This window comes from Cupressus sempervirens, chromosome 9 (genome assembly GCF_028749045.1).
Source record: "Cupressus sempervirens isolate cs-2001-9-10 chromosome 9, ASM2874904v1, whole genome shotgun sequence".
Classification (NCBI taxonomy): Eukaryota; Viridiplantae; Streptophyta; class Pinopsida; order Cupressales; family Cupressaceae; genus Cupressus; species Cupressus sempervirens.
In genome coordinates, this window is record NC_143126.1 from 559503395 (window position 1) to 559520858 (window position 17464).

The 17464-nt window shown below is 36.0% G+C and overlaps 3 protein-coding genes across 3 annotated transcripts in view; all 3 read right to left on the minus strand.

Annotated features, from left to right (window-relative positions):
* Nucleotides 1-11071, minus strand: part of LOC149539875 (protein PSK SIMULATOR 1-like) — a 139451-nt gene extending 128380 nt beyond the window's left edge. The window contains exon 1 of the mRNA XM_089801078.1: nt 10594-11071. Coding sequence (XP_089657204.1) covers nt 10594-10836 — 243 coding nt within the window. The 5' untranslated portion in view covers nt 10837-11071. The remainder of the gene's footprint in view (nt 1-10593) is intronic.
* LOC149539878 (uncharacterized) lies at nt 3168-4840 on the minus strand. Its single transcript, XM_089801079.1, has 4 exons — nt 4449-4840; nt 4112-4334; nt 3821-4008; nt 3168-3723 (listed from the first exon to the last, which is right to left on the minus strand). The coding sequence occupies exons 2-4, from the start codon at nt 4162-4164 to the stop codon at nt 3620-3622; spliced, it is 345 nt and encodes a 114-aa protein (XP_089657205.1). The 5' UTR covers nt 4165-4334; nt 4449-4840; the 3' UTR covers nt 3168-3619.
* LOC149539879 (uncharacterized) lies at nt 4948-6120 on the minus strand. The gene is made up of 2 exons (XM_089800274.1): nt 5396-6120; nt 4948-5257 (listed from the first exon to the last, which is right to left on the minus strand). The coding sequence occupies exons 1-2, from the start codon at nt 6118-6120 to the stop codon at nt 4948-4950; spliced, it is 1035 nt and encodes a 344-aa protein (XP_089656400.1).
* Nucleotides 11072-17464: the final 6393 nt, after the last annotated feature.

Here is a 17464-nt window from a genome sequence, read left to right on the forward strand (position 1 = left end):
AAGCAATTATGGCATATACAGAGGCACAAACAAAGAAGACAGAGTACCCAGACCCTCATATAGAGAAAGAACAACTTTGAGAAGCCAAAGAAGAGTAACAAGTGATGGTGGAGGAATGAATAATCTCCAACAGGACTGCGAGTACAACAATGCAATGGGAGTAAGAGAAGAACATAGCTCAACAAGTGCTACAAACAACCACACCTATCAATGTGGGAGACCTTCAAAGTTCAAACTATGTTGCAACTAAGAGTTGCAATTACCCACACACTCAATGGTGACACACTCAACCAAAACCAAGGCAAGCCATAATGGCAAAGTTGCCAACCAAAGACAACTAGGCCATTGACCCTATGTTGTTGGAAGTGAGCATCGAAAGGAAGTTATTCGTCATTGAGATGAGAATAATGGGGAGAAAATTATCAAAAAATGTCCTAGAGGCTCAAGAGTTAATTTGTTGTCGGAATGAGCCTAGAAGTGCCTAAGGAAGCCAAAACTATGGTTGCCAACCTTTTACTTGGTATGTGTCCACCAACACAACATTAAGTCATTGGGAACGTTGATGTACAAAAGGTAATGATTGGCCCGTAGTGCTTTTTCTTGGATTTCATACTTATCTTGTTGTAAAAGAAAACATATGCCATGCATATTTTAGTTGATCACTATCAACGCAATCTATTATTGGAAGTGGAATAGACTCTCCATTAAGAGGGAAGGATGTATATCATCAACCTGAAGAATCGGGCGGCAAGCAAGGAACTAGCATCCTCCAAATTAGAGTTTGAACTCAACAAGTCGTGTATGGATGAAGAAAGATAAGGCATGGAGCAGAACGATGAAAGGGTGCTCAAGCTAGAAGATTGCTTTAAAGATGGGATGAGTTCCCTAAATGGACTATTTCACTAGCAAATGGAGGACTATAGAGTATTTTCACTAGTGTGTAATTTTCTTTTAAGTTAGGTTCTTGGTGACGAGCTTTTAAGTTGGATTCTTGGTGGCGAGAAACTAATGAAAGCCTGTGAAGTTATAGATGATACATCTGGTAATATGGATGGAAAATGGAAAGAAAAAAATAATGAAGACTATATAGAAGCTGTTGTCGGATTCACAACATTGGCTAATTTACAAATTCCACTCTTCCTTATGATGATCCAACGATCCATGTGCCATCCAATGATCCAAATCCAAGAGCGCACAAACCAACTCCCATGGATCAAAGCTCATGAATACAATCTCCAAAGCTCAGCCAGTAAATAGGAACACATTGCCAACAACCACTAAAATGGCTCTAACTCAAAGAAGATGACTCCAAACATCAAGCACACTTAAGGAAAGGTTTCCCAATATGCCTCAAATGGATCCCCAACCGCATAAACCATAAGGTCCACAAAAATACAAGCTCTATGCTCCTGCATAAAACTCCCCAAGTAGATAGAAAAGTATGTCCCATACTTTGATGCCCAAAGAAATATCTGCACCCATCTTCATCTTCACCAAAGGCTTCCAATCCAAACAAGAGAACCAATCGGCCCATCAACCATCTTTGCTTCATCCATTCAAACATCATAATCATGTAAATCTCAACAACCCAATCAACATGCTCACTCTCACGAACAAACTGAACAACATGGTAACCTACAAATAGGGTCTACAACTTATCACCCAAATCCATATCAGCAACAATTTCATCCAGCTCTATAGCTATAGCAACATGCACAACAACATGTAGATTTGAAACCAAATCCACATCAGCAATATGTAATTCCTCCATAACATATGCCAAAATCTCACCATTCACGATGTCATCACCAACAACCTGGTTATCCACGACCAAGTGTTCTACAATTTCCATGTTAGACTCAACCAACTAATCTCCATCCCAACATTAACAAGGTTAGGAATCTCCTCAGCAACAACTACAAGTTGCTTTGTAGGTTTCACATCAGACCTTGCCATGCCCTCTTTGTTCTCGAACAAGTCTTCTAACCGACCAGACAACTCTCTTCCAGATTGGTAAACTCTAGCTCCATAAATCTCTATGAAACTCAGCTATCCCTTCCTTAATTCAATCGGTCAATCTAGCTTCCAACTGAGCAAACATCTTTGAAATCTTCTTCTCCACCACATCACAAAGATCTGCAATCATCCTAGTGTCCAACCTTCTTAGAGACATCTTCCAAGATCTTCGCAAACCCAAAGCAACAAATCAACCAAATCCAACCTTTGCTCTAATAACACTTGTTGCAGTGCAAGGCAAGAGAATCCCCAAAGGAGATGTCCTAGCCCCTAGCAAATAACCACACAGCAGAATATAAATAATAACATAGAGATTTAGATCCACACAATGCCAATTCTCATAATAATGTCATCCAACATGCCCAGCTGTAAGGCCTTTCGGGTTATGGTCAAATACATCAACAATTACAATAAAAGTTCAGCAAGATCTTGCAAAATCCAAGATCTGCAACCTGGTAGAGAACTCCAAGAAGAATCTAAACTCGTGCTCGCAAGCCACCAAGCAACCTTCTTGTTTCCCAAGCCACACTTAGCTACTAGCTCTGCTCAAACTTCACTATCTTAGCTACTCATCTTCTTCTCCATGTTGAATGACAATAAAAAATGACTCTAGACTCCACAAGACCTTCTACTTATACTAAACCAAGTCACAAGTCGGCCTAGCATAATAAACATTAAATAAATTCTCACATTAAATACACCCTCAAGCCATTAGTCGGCTTGGCTACAAATATTAAATACATAACATAAATTAAATACTAAGGACAAGCCCCAAGTTTACAATGCATAACTAACTCATAAGACTACATAAGAATACATACACTTAGACATAGGTCCATGCATAGTTAGAAAACTCGCCAAGCCCCCCAAAAGTTTAATCGGGAAAAACTCGGCGATTTTTTAAAAAAACTCGAGAAAAACTCAGGAACCTAAAAAACCACTGAAATTTAATTAAAAATACATTTATTTTGCAAAATTTAATGAGAAGATGCATCTAATAAGTTAATTAAAGACAATACAAAAGAAACAAGCATAGTTTAGATATATATAAATGCATAGTGCATACAAAATTGCATTCTCATGCTGAATTCTCGTGGTAGGAAACAAAATAGTAAATTACTAAATAGTTTCAATCTGTCAAACTAGAAGTAAATACTAAAAGTCTAAATACATCAATGATCAATACAATCACATCTTCCTCTTTCCACTTGCACTAGCAAGAAAGCGAGAGGGTCTAGTCCTAGAAGAAGTGACCCGCACTGGGATAGGGCGTGAGCTGTGTGACTGTGAACTCTGTGCCCCCTCGCTCGACTGGCTTGGGGTTCTGGAAGAGGATGCATCTCCTCTTAATGGTAATGCCTCATCCTCTGAGCCTAAATCATCATCCTCCTCGTCCTCATCCTCAATGTCATCGATTGTGAACTACAAATCAGTTTCAGCATCCCCCTCCATGGCCTGCCTCTAGATCAAGTGGACCAGGTAGTTTTGAGATCTGTGCCTTTTTTATCCGCAACTTAAGATTATAGTGCACATAAACAAGGTCATTAAGCCGTTTTTAAGTCATTATGTTTCTTTTCTTTGTGTGGATGGACTCAAATAAGCTCTAATTGCGCTCACAATGGGATGAGCTACAAGGTTGGGATAGAACTCTGAGAGCAAATTTCTTTAAATTGGGGGTATTGCCACCCCAACTTGCCCACCAAGAATCTACAAAACAAAATATAAAAAGTTATAAAGCAATAAAAAAGGATAATCAAAAGCACAACTTATCAATTAGCAAAAGTTTTAAAGTTTGACGCTTTACCTAGTGCTTGAGTAGATCTTGCTCTTTTTGCTAGCATAGAAGAGAACAAAGGACCCCTCAATTCCACAAAGATTTGTTGTTCGGTAACAATAAGGTCTCTCTCCGCTTCACTGGATATCATTCTCTCAATGCATTTGGAGAGACCTTCCATGACCTCTCCATTAGGCTCTGAGTAGGAATCATCAGCCCTAAAACAAATAGAAAATGATATCAAGTCTTACTACACAACCTTAAAAAGTAGAGTAAAATAAAGTCTTAGTAAAATCCCAACTTCAAGGACAATCATAGTACCTGAATTTGGGGTTGAGGAAGTACCCTGCTGCATGAATGGGTTGGTGGAGCATATTGTTCCACCTCCTATCAATTATTTCCCAAATGGGGTCAAATCTAAGACTGTCCCCATGATAGAACTTCTAACAGCCTCTTTCGCCCTATCCATGGCCTCATAAAGACCTCCCATTGGGGATTGTTGCCCATCACATATGCACAAGACTAGAACCAGGGGTAGAGACATCTACATTTGAAATTGAAAAATACAAATTAGTTAATAACATAGTAAGTTATGAAATAATAATGAAACTTGAATAAACTAAAAATATAATGTTTTGATTATTGAAGTTAAAGTTACCTCCACAATCTCCATAGCCTTTGCAAAAAAAAAATCATCAAAGACTATCCGTGCCACAGCCTCTCCTTCGGGCTTCTTTGAATAAGGTGAAGCAACCCAATCAACACACACAAACATTTGTTTCAAAGCCAATATGTGGTCAAGAATACTTTGCAACGTCAAAAAGACCGTTGCAAACTTTGTCATAGCAGGTCTCATCAAATCTTTGCCTTTAGTGGCCTTTCTCATCAAACTGAGAACCCATGGGTGATTATAGATATATTTGGTGACCCGCCTAGCATCTTCCACAACTGGACTCACCCAATCAAGTTTTCTTATGTCCTCCAAAAGAAGGTCAAGGACATGTGCTACACAAGGTGACCAAAAAAGTGTGGGATGCCTCTCTTAGAGGATTCTACCTAAAAGATTAGCAAAAAATCAATAATTAGTTACAAACTTTCCATATTTAGTATTTACAAATTACATCAAATCTAAATTGAATAATACCATAGCATTACATTCATGATTCATATTGATTCGAACATAAAAAATTAAATTTACTTGCTGCTGCATTATCTGTGATTATTTGCACCACATTCTCTATTCCCACCCCCATGACAACATTCTCCAACATTAAAGCCAATGTGGCTGCATTTTTCACTTTGTTGGAGGCATCAACAGATTTCCAAAACACTACATCCTCTTTAATGACGGTTCTACTTCTTCCATCTGTCCACCCATCAGATAAAATGGTACAGCCATACTTCTTCCACTCTTTCTTTTGGTCTTCTATCAATACGGTTGCCCTACCAACCGCTTTGTCAAGCAACCTACAAAATTTAGGTGTAATATTAAATAAAGTGTTAGTAAAAAATAAGAAATAAGTTACAACAATTAAGATTTAAAATATAACAATGAACTAAAGTGAATCACAATTATTTAAAATAACTAAATAGTAAAATACTAACCTTCCACTCATATCCTTGCGATTAGGCGGCTTGTACCCTTTGCCCGATATTGTCATTGCATTCACCATATTGACCCAATAGGGACTATCAGCTACATTCATTGGGATATTGTTGAAAAAACAAAAATCAGATGCTGCAATATTAGTTTGCTCATGCACCTCCTTGAACCATGCAGTGCCCTCTAAAGATGGCTGTGCTCCAGGTGTGTTGCTAGGCACAAAATTACCCCCTATCCTTGATGTGGATGGTGATGAAGAAGTAGGAGATGTAGAAGAAGTGGAACCAGTAAAAGAGATATTTTGTTTGCGGATCCGTGGGCCACGAAGAGATCCTGGTATGTTCTCAAGTGCTTCTTCTTCCTCTTGCATATCAAAAGGAGCTCCTTCAGATTCAGCGATGGCTGCCCTCATAGCTAATTTTGTCCTCTCCCTATTCAATTTTTTCTCTTCAGCAGCTGCAAGTACGGCATTGATGAATCTTTTTTCTTCATCAGTTACCTTGAGACAAGGATTTGAATCATGTTTCTTTATGCCTGCAAGGTGGTATTTGAGGCGGTTTATGCCTCCAGAAATAATTCTCTCACATGGAATGCATATCACTTTCCCAACATCATTTGGAGCTTCATAGGCATACCGCCATGTCTTATTTCTTGCATTTTTAGGCCGAGTGCCTATATATCCAGATGGGCATGGTGTTTGTGGCCACTCTTCTTGCGGGTTTGTCATGTTTTCTTAATGCTTGTCCGCTGCCCTACACATAAATAATTAAATTTATAGAAAAATGAATAAACAAAGTTAGAACTTCGAGTTAGAACTTAGAGTTAGAACTTAGAAGCTAGAAGTTTAGAACAACTAGGGTTTCAACTTTCAAGTGGTTTGAAATCATTTACAAACAACAACAAAAACAATAAAAACTTTGCTTAAAACTATAAAACGTTTCAAACAATGATAAGATGAACATACCTGGAAAGAAATTTCTCTTCTAAATCCAGTTAGAATCTTCCAAAATCCACTCCAATCTGCCTTGAATCACTTGCAATCAACTAAAACCTTCTTTGCTCCACACAAATGAAAGAAACAATGCATTTTGACCTATTTAGGCATCACTGGCCGCGGGTTCTCAGAACCGCAAGTTTTTAAATAAAATTCGCCGAGTTTTTGGGTAAAACTCGCCGAGTTTTTGGGTAAAACTCGCCAATTACTCGACAAGTTTTTGGACACCAGCCGAGTTTTTGAACAGGCGAGTTTTTGGCCCATTTACTCATCATCCCAAAATACTCGGCGAGTGTTTAAAACTCGCCAAGTAACCGGCAAGTCTTCCATCTATGGACCGTCCATGTGCCATCCAACGATCCAAATCCAAGAGCGCACAAGCCAACTCCCAAGGTTCAAAGCTCACGAATACAATCTCCAAAGCTTGGCTAGTAAATAGGAACACATTAAGGAAAGGTTCCCCAATATGCCTCAAACAGATCCCCAACCATGCAAACCATAAGGGTCCACAAAAATCCAAGCTTGATGCTCCTGCATCAGCATAGTAGTTGGGAGATTTGACAATGTAAAGAATGAAAGATATTGTATCCTTGATGGCTTTCAACAACATACTTTTTCACTTAGAATAACAACATTTTTCTCGAACACGAGAGTTGACTCAACTTTCTTCCTCGAGGACTTTTTGTCTCTACCAACCTTTTGAGTTGGTCTACTTAAAGAAACATCACTATTGACAATATCTTTCTTCACTGCAAAGGCTTTGGGTGCTTGTGATTATACAAAATTAATACCAAGATATTTGATATTAGCTAAGGAGTGAAAGTCTCCTTTAATAAGAGATACAGAGACATCCGATAAGATAAGATCAACAATTAAGAAAGCAAACAATAAGAACTTATTTAAAAGACATGTGATAAGGATAATTCTTAAGTCTATCCTAAAATTTTAATTTGGACATTATAAACTACCATTACCATATTAGTTTGATACCCTCCCTCAATGATCAATCAGCTAACAGAACACCAAGTTTATCCTAAAATTTTACAAATTTGTCAACACTCTAGGACTTGACGAGAATGTCTATAGTCAAGTCCACAGTTTAACTATACTGCAAAAACATTGATCCATCTTGTACAAGTTGCCATATGAAATGACAAGAAAACTCCACATGTTTGGTACAATTATGGAAGACTAGATTCTTGGCAAGTTTTAGCATCCCTTGACAGTCACAACAAAAGGGTGAAGGCCCTACTTGAGACATATGCATGTCTGAAAGCACCCATATGCTACCTTGACTATTCCCTGATACTCTTTTTTTTGTTGACAAAAGAACTATTACCTACCACTTACCGGTCCATGTAACCACACACATACTAAAGCTAAAAACATATCCAAAAGTGGATTTCATGCCATCAACATAACCTCATCAATCCAAGTATGTAAATCCAAACAGCCAAGGATCTTTGCCTTTTCCATACAGAATGCAAGCATCCATGTTCCATATCTCAAAACCTACTTCGCAATAACCAAATGTTGGTAGTATGTTTCGTCATGAATCTAGAAATGAAACTCACAAAATTGCTCAAATTAGATCTAATGAGTGTAAGATAGATAAAGTTGCCTATTATTTGCTTAAATGTTGACTTATTGATAACCTTTCAGTCTCTTTTGGTCGAAAGCTTCAGCCCATTCTCCATAGGTGTAGATGAGATTTTGCTAGCTGTCTTGTCTAGAAAACTTCTACAGTATATATGTTGAGATATAAACATACCATCATTTGTAGGCCAAGCTTCTAGACCTGGGCAATAAACGGCCTAAGTCTATCATTTCAAGAAAATTATACACAAATAGATTTGGTTAATCAAATGCACCTCACTAACTGTAAAGATGATATCATCTACATAAGTGACCAATAGAATGATGTCATTGCCAATTTTGATCTAAAGGACTTGTTTAGAAACTCTATTAAACTAAATACCTGTCAATCTTTATGTACCCATCCCCTGGGTACCTGCTTCAAGCCATAAGGAGCTTTTATCATTCTCCGTAATTAATGCTCCATTCTTACAACTTGAAAAACCCTAAGGTCGTATCACGTACACTTCCTCTTCCAAGTCATCATTAAGAAAGGAACTTTTTATGTCCATGTGATGGGCTTTCCAACCAAAATGTCCATTGTGATGGCCAAAAGTAGATGAATAGTGCTTATCTTCATTGTAGGAGCAGAGATTTCCTCGTAGTCAACACCATCTCTCTGTGAGAACCCTTTAGCCACCAATCATGTTTTAAACTAGTCAAGCGTACCATCAACTTTGTATTTGACTCTGTAAACCCATTTTCTTCCCTACTGGAATATCTGAAGGAATTCAAGTCCTGTTTTTCATGAGACTAATGTTTGGTTTCCGTGACCTTTAGCATCCTCAAACATTTTAGGTTCATAAATTTCCATAACATTAGCCATAAGAGAAAAGTAAGCTATCTCCTTGTTCTTGCCCCAGGATGATCTCCCCTCAATTATTTCAAATCACTTTGATCTCCCCTTGAGTAACCTTTGACTAGTCATATAGTAGATTCTCCATTTCCTTTTCCTTTGCAGTCAGTTTTACTGGACCTTCAGGAACACCTCGACCTAATGTCATATATCCATAGGAACAAGGTACCAATTGAAGCAAAATACCAGTGAAGTTCACTTGTTTTATACCTTGTTTTACTTGACCCTCATACGGCTCTACTTCCCTATTTCTGTTGTTTTTTATTTAGGACTGTTGACCTTGAATGGTTATTAATACCAGATATGAACTATTCTGATTGAATGTTTGCAGTCTGTTGAATAAATTCTACTATTTTCTATGTCTGTTTGTTTCGGAGCAGTTCTCTGTGGCTATCTGTTCTATCTTCTAATTCTACAATAAATAGAACTGCAGACTCGTATAACAGTGAAACTTAATCATATCTCACATTGTCCTCTCAGAGTGAAGAAAAGACAAAAGGGCCTTTTCTAAAGCAAACCCCTGGAGGAAGTTACAGTACACAAATATCTTGATCTGGTTTTCCAGCTGATTTAAGAGGCGTGCAAGAGGAGCATGCAAGAAGTCTGGAAAGTTTTCTTCCATTACAGAATAAATGGGAAAAAGAAGAACTGTGGAACTGGAAAATCATTAGGAATCTGTTTAAGTTATCAGTGATGCTTGTGCTTCTATATGAGGGTGAAGTTGACGATGATTGTACATCTGGCTTCAAATTAAACTAATGGAAGAATTTGATCACGTGCAATTTCAAGTCCAATCATAGTTCCCCGTTGAGATGCAACTGGAGCAAACAAGTACCTTTCCTTCAAAGGAAGCAATAATGAATTGACTACTATGCTATCTTAAGACATTAAAAGGTAAAGAGATTAAACGTGTCCATAAGTGAAAGAAGAAGAAGAATGCAAGAGATTTGGCCAATGAATGAAATGAAAAAAAGTTGGTGAGCATGTGGGGCCTTAGTTTACAATAATGTTCAAAGTTAAAGCACAAATCAACAAATCAAAGAGCGTGTAGGATAAAGATTCATGCCAAACATATTGGTCAAAGAACCGTGGCAGGGGATACGAGAATACCAAGCCAATGAATTGAACCCCAAAGATAAGCACCATACAGAGAAGCAGAAATCAAGGAGAAGGCAAAGATGCCAATAGCGTAATTGAATACTGATTTAAGATAGGTGAGATGCGAGATTGATAACTGGGCGATATCTTAATAAAAAATGGAAGGACAGAATATGTATGTTTTAACCTGATGACTGGCGGCAACAAAATAACATTACATAGAGAAAAGATGTGTCCATACTCAGATTTGAACTAGATAAAATAGAGTGCATCATGCTGCCAAGCCTTCTTTAAAGAGGAGGATTAGCTATAGTAAACCATTTCGTCGCCGCTTTGTGATCACATTGATTATTATAATATTGAAAGAGTAGATTAACTTCTTCTTTTTCTTGTTCAATCATAATTTAATATTTTTTGTTTTTTAAACCTTTTTCAAGAAACATTCAAAGTTTTTGCAGAAAAATTAAAAGGTTGCGTATAAACTATTTGATCTGGGTTTTGTCTAAAGAGTCCATGATTAGCATTGGTGTATATTCTTTATTACATATGCTGAGTGAAAACGATAAAAACATGTAAGGAACAAGAAGAGAAAGGGAAAAATAGACGCAAAAGCACACCTTGGATGCCCCTTTTTTGGCCACCATTTGGGTCTTGGATTTTGCAGCCGTGGCTTTGCCTGAAAGCACTCTCGATAATCTCTTTTGCTCAGACCTGTTATCCGCTGTGCTGAATGAAGTCTGTTCTTTATCTTGCTCCATTTCTGGAGAAGGCAGATCATCAGTCTGCAATTGGTTACTGTTCATAGATATCCCTCCTCTCCGCCCCACAAAGGGGAACCTCCTCGAGCAAATTGCTCCCATTCTTATATTCGATCAGATAAACAGATTAAATACAAAATATCCGTGCACCCTCAACCTCTTCTCCCATTGCGAAAAACAGGGTCCATGAGTAGAACGCGCGCTAAAATCACAAATTAACAACTAGACCAGCAAATCCATGGTAATTCCAAACAAAACCCATGCGAGATCCTTTCAGTCTCCATCACCACCTTAAGACATCTGCTCCTACCTAGTTGACTGTAATTATATTCGGCATAATTGTTTTTAGCTTGGATGGGCGAAGGGAAATAAAATAAGTGGAATCCAAAGATTAGGTTGAACAACAAAAAGCGAGTGGTGGATGACTTGGACTTTAGGCTCTACCAAAGTTGGGGGAATCATTGCTAGTTCACACTAATATTGTATAAAATTGACTTCATCAAGGACAGTCTTCAGAGCCTTCTCCATAAATGAATGGAAGTTACTTGCACAAATACGATAGGAACAAACAAAATATATATAATAATATACATTTTCAACGCTAACTCTCGGGGCCTTAAAATGTTCATAGGTTTGATATGTTATAGAAAATTATGATATTATATTGACGTATTATAAGGGTATCAAAATAATGTAAAATTGTGTTTTTTTTTCCATTTTGAAGTAGGTCTTAGAAAATATTGACAATATGTATAAATGGTGATTTTATGTTGATTAGTAAATTAGGAATGTCAAACATAATGAAAAAATGGATTAAATAGGCGTGAAATGGATGTGAATAAGTATGAAGATAATATAATTAATCGAGTGAAATTTTAATTGGGGAGCCTTCTCAAGGCATGAGACATGTTGATGCAATTGTGATGGTACAGCAACTAGCAATTTGAAAGAAAGGGAATGTGTGGAGTTGAAATATTTGAGGAAAATTTGAGAAACCTTTGAACCAAAATTATGTTACTTTCATACATTTTGACTACAAAAGGTTGCCTTAGCTAGCACCCAACCACAACCAACTTACAAACATCTCATAGGGTTTAAACAAGTTGGTCTATAACCAGTTTCATCCTAGTTCTCAAGGTGATTGTACTAAACGAAAACAAATCACTTTGTTACCCTAAAAGGCGAGGATTATGTAGCTTATGAGATTTCAAGCCCAAGAGGTTATTAGCTTTGATATGTTGTCGTACACTATAAAACTATATGATAATGACAAATAAATTAGTTTGCATAATTGTTTGCAATAATCACTACATGTCTTTTGCAAAGAACTATATACAAATAAACCAGGATTTGAATTATGGAATTGTATATTAAATAATAGACTTAGTTTTCCTCCATCCACCAATCTAGATCAACTTGGCATTTTTATGCATTTGTATTGCTAACTACTTGTTATAGTATAGTTTATTCCACATTGTTAGATTGCCTATGGTTAATGTAAAGATTTGTGATATTTATTATTTTTTGGTAAACTATGTCAATATTGCTTATTAGTATTGGCATTTGCTAAAATAGATCAAATAATCAAGTAGTGTATAGTGTATGCATATATAAACTAACACATATATGATCTAGTGGATGCAAGCATAATAAGGTTTTATGAATATGAGTTCACTAAGCTATGAAAAGTTTTATTTGTACATCTAGACCTTGGATAATTGATTCACACCCCCGACCTCGCCCCCCCCCCCCCCCCCCCAGTTATTCTAAAGAATTCCAACAATTGGTATCAGAGCCTTGTGCTTTAGAGGACTAGTTTGAAGGTACTAGAAGCAAAAGATCAAGATGTCAAAAAGAGAGGTACCCAAGCTTAACAAGGAGAACTTCCCTACATGGCAAAGTCTTATGAAGCTACACCTAGGAGGTCTTGGAGACCATGCATTATCTACCATCATCACTGAGCGCATTGATCATGTCTCTACCCTAAGTTATGTTGAGTTCGATGATATCAAGGGTTATGATTTTGCAAAGAAGATGTGGGTTACTTTGCACACTATTTATGGAAGAGACACAAATGTTTTAAGAGCCAAATCTAAAAATCTTAGAGGTAAGTTTGATGACATGAGGATGTAAGAAGGTGAGAATGTTGCTCAATATTGCTCTAGAATAAAATATGTTGTTAATGTTATAAGAAGAGCTAATGGTATTATTGATGATGATATTGTATTGAGTAAAGTACCAAAAATACTACTGCTTATCTATGCTATTAAAGTTTATGTCATACAAGAATTGAGATGTATACCATGTTCTAATCTGACTCTTGAAGGTTTGGTAGGTAGGCTCACTACCTTTGAGCCTTTGAGCTCTCTAATTTTGATAACTTCAAACCTGAAAATGTTGAATATGCTTTCAAAGCTAAACTGTCATTAAAGGAGCCTAAGGAGAAGAAGAAAAAGACCAAATATGTTTCTAATGACAGTGACACGGATGAGGAGGATGTAGAGTAGCATGAAGCATTATTAGCAAGAGATTTCACAAAGGCAAAGGTACATTTAAAGGTAAGTTACCTATCATGTGTTTTAATTGCAATGAGGTTGGTCATATTGCCACTAGATGTCCGAAGAAGAAGAACAATAGAAGTAGAGACAAATACAGAAGTAAAAGAGATGAGGACAACAAAGATTACAAAGACAAAGGCAAGAAGTCTTGTTACATTGTAGAAGAGGAAACCAGAGGTGGATTTGATGATCATGAAGATGAAGTGGTGTATACTATAATGAAGGATGATTCTGATGAGGATGAGGCAACTGCACTAGTGTCTTGTGTGAACAAAACTAATAGATGGATCATTGATGGTGGGTGTTCACATCACATGACTGGAGATAAAAGTAAGTACATTACCCTGAATTATTATAGTGGAAATAGTGTGAGTTTTGGTAATGATGCACCCTATCTAATAAAAGGAAAAGGAATTATCAAACTCATAGAAAAGATTTTGTGTGATAATGCTTAATATGTTGAAGGACTTAACTTTTATTTTTTGAGTGTGTCACAACAGAATAGTTCAAGTTGCAAGGTCGAGTTTGAGAACAAGATAGCTAAAATCTATGATACTAATGGGAAACTAATTGGGAAAGGTGATCAAACTAGAGGTAATCTATTTTATCTTTACATGAATGATGTTATTTGTCTTGTTGTAGAATTTTATGATGTGTGGTTATGGCACAAGAGGTTATGTCATGTTAATTTTGATAACTTGGTGAGTATCAGTAACATGAAAAGATTGAGAGGTTTGTCTAAATTGAAGAAACCTGACAATATAATTTGCAAACAATGTCAGTTAGACAAGATGACAAAATCTAGTTTTAAGAGTAAGACTCACACCTCTAAAGAAATTCTTAAGATTGTTCATACTAACTTGTGTGGACCAATTAATGTGTAAAGCTACAAGGGTGACAAGTACATTATCCTATTTGTTAATGATTATTTTAGGGTGATGACAGTTATTTTTCTAAAACATAAATCTGATGCTTTTCAAATGTTTAAGTGTTAATGAGTAAGATTTGAGTAGGAGACAGATAAAAGCCTAAAATGTCTAAGATCTGATAGAGGAGGATAATCTACATCAAATGAGTTTGAGATGTTCTGTAATGATAGAGGAATCAAAAGATAGACATTTGCACCTAGGACCCCTCCACAAAATGGAATTGTTAAAAGGAGCAACAAATATGTAATGGACTATGCTAGGACACTCATGATGGAGAAGAATGATGTTTTGAAATACTAGAGAGAGGCTATAAGTACAACTTTCTATACCTTGAACTGTGTGTAAGTCAAGAAAGGTACTCATTCAACACCTTTTAAATTATGGTAAGGATACTCACCCAATGTAAAATATTTTAAATTAGTTGGAAGCAAGTACTATATTCTCAAAGATTTTAGGAATGGTAAATTAGACACTAAAAGTGAAGAGGGCATATTCCTTGGTTATTCCACAAGAAGTAAAGCTTATAAGTGTTTAAATACTAACACTAACAAAGTTGTGGAAAGTGCAAATGTGAAATTTGATGAATATACAAAGGTACATGAGGTTGAACCTATGAAGAAACCAAAGGAATACAAATATTTTGTATACTTTTATGAAGGTATGCCTGTTGATGAAGATGTTGTAAACCAAGTTGCAAATCAACAAGTTTCAGTGACTATTGAGTCACATACAATGAATGTCGCATTGCATTCAGGAACTAAGCTACAGTCAGGTGTCAAGTTGTAGACTGAAGCTGAGACACATTCTGATTCTAAGAAGAGTGTACATGAAAGAAATGTTGAGTTACCTAATAGAAAAGTACATAGTGATTCAAAAGTTGACAGACCTAATGAGGAAAGTAGAGCGAAACCAAGATTGTCAAAGTATGTCAAGAGACATCATCCTATTGAACAAATTATTGGAGACAGAAATGTTAGACCAATGACAAGAAACAAGCTAAGAAGTGATACATGTTTGTTGAGCATGCATGAACCTAAGACAGTGAAAGATGCCTTAGAAAATGTGGACTGGAGTAAAGCCATGAAAGAAGAGATTGAACAAATTGAGAAGAACAAGATATTGACTCTAGTTTCCAGACCGATAAGAATGTGATTGGAACCAAGTGGATGTATAGAAACAAGTTAGATGAAAATGGTGAGGTCACAAGGAATGAGGCAAGATTAGTTTGCAAGGGGTATGCACAAGAAGAAGGGATAGACTATGGAGAAATATTTGCCCATGTTACAAAATTGGAAGGAGTAAGAACTCTGCTTGCTTACTCTGCATACAAAGGTTTCAAATTTTATCAAATGGATGTGAAATCTACATTTATGAATGGCATATTAGAAGAAGAGGTTTACATAGAACAATTAGAAGGGTTTTTTGATGCTAACAACAAAAACATGGCAAATAGACTACACAAAGCTTTATATGGTTTAAAGCAAGCCCCAAAAGCATGGTATGAAAGGCTTCACAATTATCTTGTGAAGATTGGATTTGAGAGGACTAATGATAACAACAATCTATACTTGAAGACAGATAGAGGAATGTATAGACCATAGTCTTCAATTCCTTTCAGATATCTCATAATTCTCTTAACATCCATCAAATGATTTCCCTTATGATTAGTATAGAATCTTGCAACAATCCCAACAAATAATGCAATATCAGATCTGCTATGTACTACATATTGCAATTTTTCAATCATAGACCTATACAATATTTGATTCACATCAGTTGAATCATCATTATTTGACAACTTGTGTCCTTCACCATAGGTGTGCTAATTGGTTTGGAATCTACCAGTCCAAAAGTTTTCAATATTTCTTTCACATACTTAGACTGAGTGATGTATATACTATATTTCATCTAATATACTTGCAAACCAACAAAGAACTTAATCTCTCCAAACATAAAAATCTCAAATTCGTTCTTCATTTCATTTGCAAATGCCTTACATAATCCATCTTAACTCATTTTTTTCATATTTATGGTAGTATAGACCATAGTCTTCAATTCCTCTCGAATATCTCATAATTCTCTTAACATCCATCAAATGATTTTCCTTAGGATTAGTAGAGAATCTTGCAACAATCCCAACAGATAATGCAATATCAGATCTGTTATGTACTACATAGTGCAAATTTTCAATCATAGACCTATACAATATTTGATTCACATTAGTTGAATCATCCTTATTTGACAACTTGTGTCCTTCACCATAGGTGTGCTAATTGGTTTGGAATCTACCAGTCCAAGAGTTTTCAATATTTCTTTCACATACTTAGATTGAGTGATGTATATACTATATTTTATCTGATATACTTGCAAACCAACAAAGAACTTGATCTCTCCAAACATAGAAATCTCAAATTCTTTCTTCATTTCATTTGCAAATGCCTTACAGAACTCTGCTTACTTTGCATACAAAGGTTTCAAAAGAGTAAGCAAGCAAAGTTCTGTAAGGCATTTGCAAATGAAATGAAGAAAGAATTTGAGATTTCTATGTTTGGAGAGATCAAGTTCTTTGTTGGTTTGCAAGTATATCAGATGAAATATAGTATATACATCACTTAGTCTAAGTATGTGAAAGAAATATTGAAAACTCTTAGACTGGTAGATTCCAAACCAATTAGCACACCTATGGTGAAGGACACAAGTTGTCAAATAATGATGATTCAGTTGATGTGAATCAAATTTTTGTTGATGATATCATATTTGGAGGTCAAGATGGATTATGCAAGGCATTTTCAAATGAAATGAAGAAAGAATTTGAGATTTCTATTTTTGGAGAGATCAAGTTCTTTGTTGGTTTGCAAGTATATCAGATGAAATATACTATATACATCAACAATCTATACTTGAAATTTTACTAGCTGAAAATTTTGTTGATGATATCATATTTGGAGGTCAAGATGGATTATGTAAGGCATTTGAAAATGAAATGAAGAAAGAATTTGAGATTTCTATGTTTGGAGAGATTAAGTTCTTTGTTGGTTTGCAAGTATATTAGATGAAATATAGTATATACATCACTCAGTCTAAGTATGTGAAAGAAATATTGAAAACTCTTGGACTAGTAGATTCCAAACCAATTAGCACACCTATGGCGATGGACACAAGTTGTCAAATAATGATGATTCAGCTGATGTGAATAAAATATTGTATAGGTCTATGATTGAAAAATTGCAACATGTAGTACAT